Below are 8,699 nucleotides of genomic sequence, written 5' to 3' on the forward strand. Positions count from 1 at the left end.
CTGGTGAGATATGAACTGCTGAACTGCAGCTAGCCGTCAGCTGAAGTAGCCTGCAGTACTGCACTCTAACCACTGCGCCACCTCAGCGCAAGCAGCCCTGCAGTGTGGATATAAATGCAGCAATTTTTCAGAAACTGCGAAATGAGATTATGTGATTAAACCCTGAGTTGAAATCATGTTGAAACCTGAGACTTATCTGCATTGCACTAATCAGCCTGCATGAAGACAATCACGTTCATTCATGAAACTTGTTTTTCTCATTAGGTTGATCTGGAAGAAAGGCACGATGGGCCAAAGTACATCTATAATAGAATGGCACATCCCGAAGACCACCGAATCAGGAAAATACAGAATACAATATTTTGGACACAGCAAAGAATTATTTAGTTCAGTTCGGGCATTTAATGGGTCCTCTTCAACATTTGAAGTTTATAATTGATGATTTCCTATTGAAAAGCATCAAGTTGCCACTTTCAACTTGAAAAAAAGGATAATCTCATAGCCCCTCCATTGTCCATCAAGATTTTGCAAGTTGCTATAGCAGAGGCAAAATGTACTATCTGTTTGACTGTGTGCAGCCTGCAGTTCCTAGGACTTTCAAACTTTGGAAACTCATTGTGTTTGCATACTACTAAAATTTATTTTTTGTCAGTTTTCCAACACAAACCCGTCAGAAGTGAAAGAGGCTCCTAAATTTATGCCCTATTCTTTTCACTGAATCGCCACCTTGGTCAACGATGCCCTCGAAACCATCCCGGAAATAAAAGACCTTGCAAAAATATTCTTCATTTCTTCTCTTGGGAAATGTGCATTAAAGATTTGGAGGAACAAACTGTAGTATGGTGTGAATTCTTGTGCTACAATTTGCCCCTCTCTCAAATCTTAGAATCTCTTCTTGATAGAGCAGCTGCAATTTGTGAAATTTAACATATGCGTAAAGGAGCTAGAACTAGGATTCCATGTTGGTTGAGATCCATCACAGATAATACATCAGCTTACTTGGAATTATCAACAAGAGAACCAGTAATTAAATCTAATCAACAATTTGGAAAGTGCTTTCTGAACTTCAATAGGTTGATTTGGATGAAAATGTGGGTGACTTCACCTTGCACTGACACCGAAGGGACACAATCAGTTCATGTAGAAATTGTTTAGCTATGTTTGTAAATGAATTCAATAGTTTGGTTTCTAAAGGAAGGCTCAGATAGCGAAACAATTTGCTTTATCAATCAAAAGTGAAAAATGAAAATGAAAACAACAGCAAACATACATCATTCAGAACCAAGAATAAGGGTATTCATACAACTGGATCAGAAATGGGTTGCTCCTGGTTCGGCCCAGATCGGACGAACTGGTAGTGGCAGTGGTGGGAGGGTCTGCTCACCTGCGCAGAAGCATTGTGCGTGCACGAGTGAACCAGTAGTAAAAACAATGAAAAGCCACCACTGAACTGGATATCTTCAGTGAGGCTGCTACTAGTAAGAAGATCCTGAACAAAATGTGTGTGTGTGTGTGTGTACACACATACAAACACATACACACACACACACACACATACATATACACACACACACATAAACACACTTATAGAAATTTACAGAATAGCAGAGTTGGAAGGGACCTTGGAGGTCTTTTGGTCCAACCCCCTGCTTAGGCAGGAAATCTTGTAGTATTTCAGACAAATGGTTATGTAACATCTTCTTAAAAGTTTCCAGTGTTGGAGCATCCACAATTTCTGGAGGCAAGTTCTTCCACTGATTAATTGTTCTAATTGTAAAGAAATTTCCCTTAGTTCTAAGTTGCTTCTCTTCTCGATTAGTTTCCACCCATTGCTTCTGGTCCTGCCCTGAAGTGCTTTGGAGAATAGCTTGACTCCCTTTTCTTTGTGGCAGCCCCTGAGATATTGGAACACTGCTATCATGTCTCCCCTAGTCCTTCTTTTCACTAGACTAGACATACCCAGTTTTTACAACTGTTCTTCATATGTTTTAGTCTCCAGTCTCCTAATGATCATTGCTGCTCTTCTCTGCACGCTTCCTAGAATCTCCACATCTTTTTTACATCGTGGCGACCAAAACTGGATGCACTTGGGGCATAAGCATCCAATAGTTTGTTAAATCCTCTTTCCCTCCTTCCTCTTATACTTCTAAAACTAGTTTATAAGAGTTTGGATCAGCTGCTGGCAAAATATCCTCAACCAGAGGAAGAAGAGAGGAGAGGAGGACAAGACTTTTGCCATTTTTCTTTTGATTTTTTTACCCCAATATGTTCAAAGTTGAATTTAAGTTCCTACCAAGCTTTAGCCACACTGGTGGAGCTCCTGATAGAGCAGTTTCCAAATTCTGTTGCAAATCAGATCATATGTTCAATAATTGAGTTAGTGACACTGAACAGATTTCCATCAAGTCTACCAAGTACTTAGTATATAGATGAGAAAGAATGGCAAACATTCCTATGCTGTAATAAACTTAATGAGCCATAAGATTCCTATCTGTTTTTATATTTTTGTAAGTACAGCTATGTCTGGGAAATCTGCAAACATTTGAGGTCACAAAGACTGCTTTGGGAAATAAACCTGGCTATGACAGTGTAACTACATGGTCAATTCACAATCAAGATCTCCTATGTATAGATCCGTGTTTAAAAATGTCCACAGTGATCTCTGAAGCATCCGATACTCCAAAGCAGAGCTTCTAAACTATGGCAACTTTGAAGAAGTGGAACTGCTGGCTGGAGAATTCTGGGAAGTTGAAGTTGACATTGTCTTCAAGTTGTCAAAGTTGAGAAACACTGTCCCAAAGGATTTGGTTGAAAGCAGCTGGAGCCAACACCCATTAGGGTGACATAGGAATAAATCTAGGCAGTTTAGACAGCCCTGTGGTGTTCTTTCTAAATAAGCCCTCTGTTTCACATGCTAAAAGTAATCAGAGGTCAACACCGTTAGGAAATTCTGAAAGTGCCTGATTAAAAGTGTAGTTTCCATCTCCAGTAATCCTTATGAGGATTTTCCACTGCAGCTAATGCAGCAATACCAGTGGTGGGAATTCAAAACTTTTTACTACCGGTTCTGTGAGCGTGGCTTGGTGGGTGTGACAGGGGAAGTATACCGTAAAATCTCCATTCCCTCCCGATCAACTGGGACTTGAGAGGCAGCGAATAGATGGGGGTGGGGCCAGCCAGAGGTAGTATTTGCTGGTTCTCCGAACTATTCACAATTTCCGCTACCGGTTCTCCAGAACTGGTCAGAACCGGTGGAATACCACCTCTGAGCCAGGGACGTGCGGTCAGGGGAGGCAGGGGAGGCAGAGCCTCACCTCTCTTCATGAAATAATAGTATATAATATTATATACTATATGTATATATATATAATATTATAATATTACATACATCTGTCAGCCGCGCCCGGGAGCTGCAGAGGCAGAAATGTTGTTGGCGCTCCCGGATGACGAAGCCATGAAAGCGACTGGAGAACGACCTCGCTGCCCCTTTCGTTGTTTTCCCATTCAGGCGGCTGCGCTTGAGGAAAAGCAGCTCCGCGGGGCCCGGCGGCAAGGCTTGAGCGGGGTGACAGAGCAGCCGCCTGAATGGGAAAGCAACGAAAGGGGCTGCGCTTTCACCGCGCTGAAGCCTTGCTGCCTGAATGGGAAGCCGTCCTCGCTGCCCCTTTCGTTGCTTTCCCATTCAGGCAGCAAGGCTTCAGCGGGGTGAAAACGCAGCCCCTTTCTTGCTTTCCCATTCAGGCAGCAAGGCTTCAGCGAGGTGAAAACGCAGCCCCTTTCTTGCTTTCCCATTCAGCAGCAAGGCTTCAGCGAGGTGAAAACGCAGCCCCTTTCTTGCTTTCCCATTCAGGCAGCAAGGCTTCAGCGAGGTGAAAACGCAGTTGCCTGAATGGGAAAGCAACGAAAGGGACAGCGAGGACGGCTTCCCATTCAGGCAGCAAGGCTTCAGCGGGGTGAAAACGCAGCTGCATGAATGGGAAAGCAATGAAAGGGACAGCGAGGACGGCTTCCCATTCAGGCAGCAAGGCTTCAGCGGGGTGAAAACGCAGCCCCTTTCTTGCTTTCCCATTCAGGCAGCAAGGCTTCAGCGAGGTGAAAACGCAGTTGCCTGAATGGGAAAGCAATGAAAGGGACAGCGAGGACGGCTTCCCATTCAGGCAGCAAGGCTTCAGCGGGGTGAAAACGCAACTGCCTGAATGGGAAAGCAATGAAAGGGACAGCAAGGACGGCTTCCCATTCAGGCAGCAAGGCTTCAGCGGGGTGAAAACGCAGCCCCTTTCTTGCTTTCCCATTCAGCAGCAAGGCTTCAGCGAGGTGAAAACGCAGCCCCTTTCTTGCTTTCCCATTCAGGCAGCAAGGCTTCAGCGAGGTGAAAACGCAGTTGCCTGAATGGGAAAGCAATGAAAGGGACAGCGAGGACGGCTTCCCATTCAGGCAGCAAGGCTTCAGCAGGGTGAAAACGCAGCTGCCTGAATGGGAAAGCAATGAAAGGGGCAGCGAGGTAGGCTTCCCATTCAGGCAGCAAGGCTTCAGCGGGGTGAAAACGCAGCTGCCTGAATGGGAAAGCAACGAAAGGGACAGCGAGGACGGCTTCCCATTCAGGCAGCAAGGCTTCAGCGGGGTGAAAACGCAACTGCCTGAATGGGAAAGCAATGAAAGGGACAGCAAGGACGGCTTCCCATTCAGGCAGCAAGGCTTCAGCGGGGTGAAAACGCAGCCCCTTTCTTGCTTTCCCATTCAGCAGCAAGGCTTCAGCGAGGTGAAAACGCAGCCCCTTTCTTGCTTTCCCATTCAGGCAGCAAGGCTTCAGCGAGGTGAAAACGCAGTTGCCTGAATGGGAAAGCAATGAAAGGGACAGCGAGGATGGCTTCCCATTCAGGCAGCAAGGCTTCAGCAGGGTGAAAACGCAGCTGCCTGAATGGGAAAGCAATGAAAGGGGCAGCGAGGTAGGCTTCCCATTCAGGCAGCAAGGCTTCAGCGGGGTGAAAACGCAGCTGCCTGAATGGGAAAGCAACGAAAGGGACAGCGAGGACGGCTTCCCATTCAGGCAGCAAGGCTTCAGCGGGGTGAAAACGCAACTGCCTGAATGGGAAAGCAATGAAAGGGACAGCAAGGACGGCTTCCCATTCAGGCAGCAAGGCTTCAGCGGGGTGAAAACGCAGCCCCTTTCTTGCTTTCCCATTCAGCAGCAAGGCTTCAGCGAGGTGAAAACGCAGCCCCTTTCTTGCTTTCCCATTCAGGCAGCAAGGCTTCAGCGAGGTGAAAACGCAGTTGCCTGAATGGGAAAGCAATGAAAGGGACAGCGAGGATGGCTTCCCATTCAGGCAGCAAGGCTTCAGCAGGGTGAAAACGCAGCTGCCTGAATGGGAAAGCAATGAAAGGGGCAGCGAGGTAGGCTTCCCATTCAGGCAGCAAGGCTTCAGCGGGGTGAAAACGCAGCTGCCTGAATGGGAAAGCAACGAAAGGGACAGCGAGGACGGCTTCCCATTCAGGCAGCAAGGCTTCAGCGGGGTGAAATCGCAGCTGCCTGAATGGGAAAGCAACAAAAGGGACAGCGAGGACGGCTTCCCGTTCAGGCAGCAAGGCTTCAGCGGGGTGAAATCGCAGCTGCCTGAATGGGAAAGCAACGAAAGGGACAGCGAGGACGGCTTCCCGTTCAGGCAGCAAGGCTTCAGCAGGGTGAAAACGCAGCTGCCTGAATGGGAAAGCAACGAAAGGGACAGCAAGGACGGCTTCCCGTTCAGGCAGCAAGGCTTCAGCGGGGTGAAAATGCAGCCCCTTTCGTTGCTTTCCCATTCAGGCGGCTGTTCTGTCACCCCGCTCAAGCTTTGCCGCCGGGCCCCGCGGAGCTGCTTTTCCTGGGCAGCGATTCGTGAAGCCGCTTGACAACCACACAGCCGGCACACCACCTCTCGGGTCGTTAGGAAGCAAACGCAAAGGAACCCACCGCCACGGGCCCACGTTTGTGGGCGCCGGCGGCTGCAAGCCTTGGACAGGCTCTTCTTCTTCCTCCTCCTCTCCCACACCCCTGGGAAGCTCCTGCCCCCATTTTGTGCGTCTCCCTCTCTCACCCCGATTTTTTTCTCGGAGTCGGCGGCTCGGGAAAGGCCCGCCCTGTAGGTGAGTCTCTCGTTTGATGTGGGGCCATTCCCGGGAGCCAACGGGTCTTTTGCTGGCTGCCAAGGCAGGGCTTCGCTGAGGTGACAACGCTGAAGAAGCCATGCAGGAAGAGGTAGGGGGATGCAGAAGGCCCGAGGGAGGCCTCTGGGGATTGGGCTTTGGGTTGGTGGAAGACCTTGAAGGAGAGGGGGGGAAGGGACTGGCGCCGGTGGAGGAAGCAAGGCTACGCGGATCAGTGCACTCCGCGGTCCCCTTAATGTTCACTCAGGAAGGTGGGGGCTGCCTCAGCCTCCTGCACACGTGGTCCCATTCCCCGCCTTCCTGATGACGTCACCAGCCTCACCAGCTGTAACTCTCACCGCACGTCACTGATATACATTAGGCGAAACCTGGCCTAATAGCCATAACTGTGAGAGGGATCTTGGAGTCCTAGTGGACAATCAAATATCAGCCCACATTGGGCGGCAGCAGCCAAAACAGCAGCTAGGTTGCATTAACAGAGAGATAGAAGCAAGATCATATTTGGACCAGTTCACTTAACTTTGCAAATCATGGCTTATTGGCAGTTGAGTTTATGCAGTGGGGTATAAAACATGGTGTACAAATAATAGTGGATAGGGTGTGTTTCTTTCTGAAACTTAGCAAAGCCTATGAATCCAGTCACCGGGTCTTGAAAACACGAGTTTCCTTACTCTTACAACTGTAGGAAGTTGGCACCCACCCGTCTCCTAGAAGAATGAAATATCCTAGGAAATAATGAAAAGGCAGAATATTATATTTCCCTGGATACGAAATGGAGAAACATGTTCTTAGGCAGGAAGCAGACTCACTCTTAATAGCCCTCATCTTTGTCAATGGGCCATTAAAATGCCTGTGGCGGTCTACTCTACATAACAAATATCTCCCCCTTCAGCTCCAGGGTGATGGGATTAAGGCATGATAGTATTAGCCCTTTGCCCATCTCACCACAGGGCATCTGGGAAGAAGCAATGCTCAACCAAACTTGCATTCAAGACAGCCTACAGAGTTGCCCCTACCCCTGGGAGTCTGACAACCAATCAGAATACATTTCTTACACAGGAACAGGAAACAGAGAGGTGGGGCTGAACACAAAGAATAAAAAACTCAGGAACTCTCAGCAACACCTTCTTTTTATTTTTCTTCTTCACTCAACACCTTGAAGCATGTGATCACCTTTTTCCCTAGGATCTCAAGCCATGTGGTCCTGTCCACCATTAAAGCCATCTTTCCAAGCAGCCTGCATGTTTGCAGTGTCTTTTTCCCCACTTGGAGCCGAACCCAGAAGGACATTTCTTTCAACACAACAATACAATATCCTAAGTTATTAAGTGATGCATGATGCATCCATTCTTATTCTAAAGTTAGTGGCACATCCATTCAATAAACCTTATTTACTCTTTAGGAGGGCACTTAAGATGGATGTTCCCTTGGATGTTGGGCCAGAGTATTGATGAGCAGATCCTTTGAGGGGTGACATATAAATGAGCTCCTCAAAAAAATTATGTTGCCTTGCTAGGACTTTTGTTTCCGTTTATGTGATTGATTATATTCTGCTTTTATTGTTGTCCTTCTCCCTCCCATTTTTACAAGTTGAGCAGCCTGATAAGGCCCTTAAATGAATGACTAATCATCTCCCTGCAGAATCAAATCACTTCAATTCTTCATTCCAAAATGGTGGTGGCCCAGCGGCAATGAGGGAACTGGTTCATGGACGTGGCAGACCTGGGTCGCTTCTGCAACCAAGGCCTGACTTCCACTACCGGTTCAGCTGAACCGGGCCGAACTGGCAGCAACCCACCTCTGATTTGATGGGAAAATAGTCTCATTAGAACTACAAATCCCAGCATCCCTTACCATGTGCTGTGTACAAGCAGCTTGCTATTCTCCTGAGAATTGGTGACCGGTACTTGAAAGTCTACTGATTCTCCTTTATGTTTAATTGCTCTCTTATACAACAGAAACAGGAGTTGAACCACTTTGCTGAATCAGCATAATATACCGTATTTTTCGGAGTATAAGATGCACTGGAGTATATGTTGTGTTCTTCCAGGCGCGGCCAGCAGATGGCGTTAGGAGAAACGCCTCTGATTGGCCTAGACGCGCCTGCTGGCTGGCGGGAAAAATGCACATTTCCCATTGGTTCCCCGTCTGACAGCTACCCATATAAATAGCTGTCAGATGAGTTCAGTTGTTTGCTTGTTCCTGCCAGTTGTTCAGTTAAAACAGTGTTTCTCAAACTTGGCGACTTTAAGTCCTGTGGACTTCAACTCCCAGAATTCCCCAGCCAGCTATGCTGGCTGGGGGATTCTGGGAGTTGAAGTCCACAGGACTTAAAGTTGCCAAGTTTGAGAAACACTGAGTTAAAATAAAGGGTTCCGTTGAACTTCGCTTCCTAAGTTATTCTCACCTCAGGCTTTAAAAGTATAAGGCACACCAAGATTTTGAATGAAGAGGCAAATTTAAAAAAAAAATTCTTTGCATTGCAGATGTTCCAAAAATGCCCCATTTTCTGTCAAAAAAGGGCCATGAATAGCCTTTAGGAGCTTGTAGAGTGCTTC

General features: G+C 47.4%; 1 protein-coding gene across 1 annotated transcript in view; it reads left to right on the forward strand.

Annotated features, from left to right (window-relative positions):
• Positions 1-823, forward strand: part of ASAH2 (N-acylsphingosine amidohydrolase 2) — a gene marked incomplete at its 5' end in the record, with an annotated part of 30,145 nt that extends 29,322 nt beyond the window's left edge. The window contains one exon of the mRNA XM_081954082.1: positions 265-823. Within this exon, the coding sequence (XP_081810208.1) occupies positions 265-439 (175 nt within the window). The remainder of the gene's footprint in view (positions 1-264) is intronic.
• Positions 824-8,699: the final 7,876 nt, after the last annotated feature.

The sequence above is a fragment of the Natrix helvetica genome, assembly GCF_964273705.1.
Source record: "Natrix helvetica genome assembly, chromosome: 5".
Classification (NCBI taxonomy): domain Eukaryota; kingdom Metazoa; phylum Chordata; class Lepidosauria; order Squamata; family Natricidae; genus Natrix; species Natrix helvetica.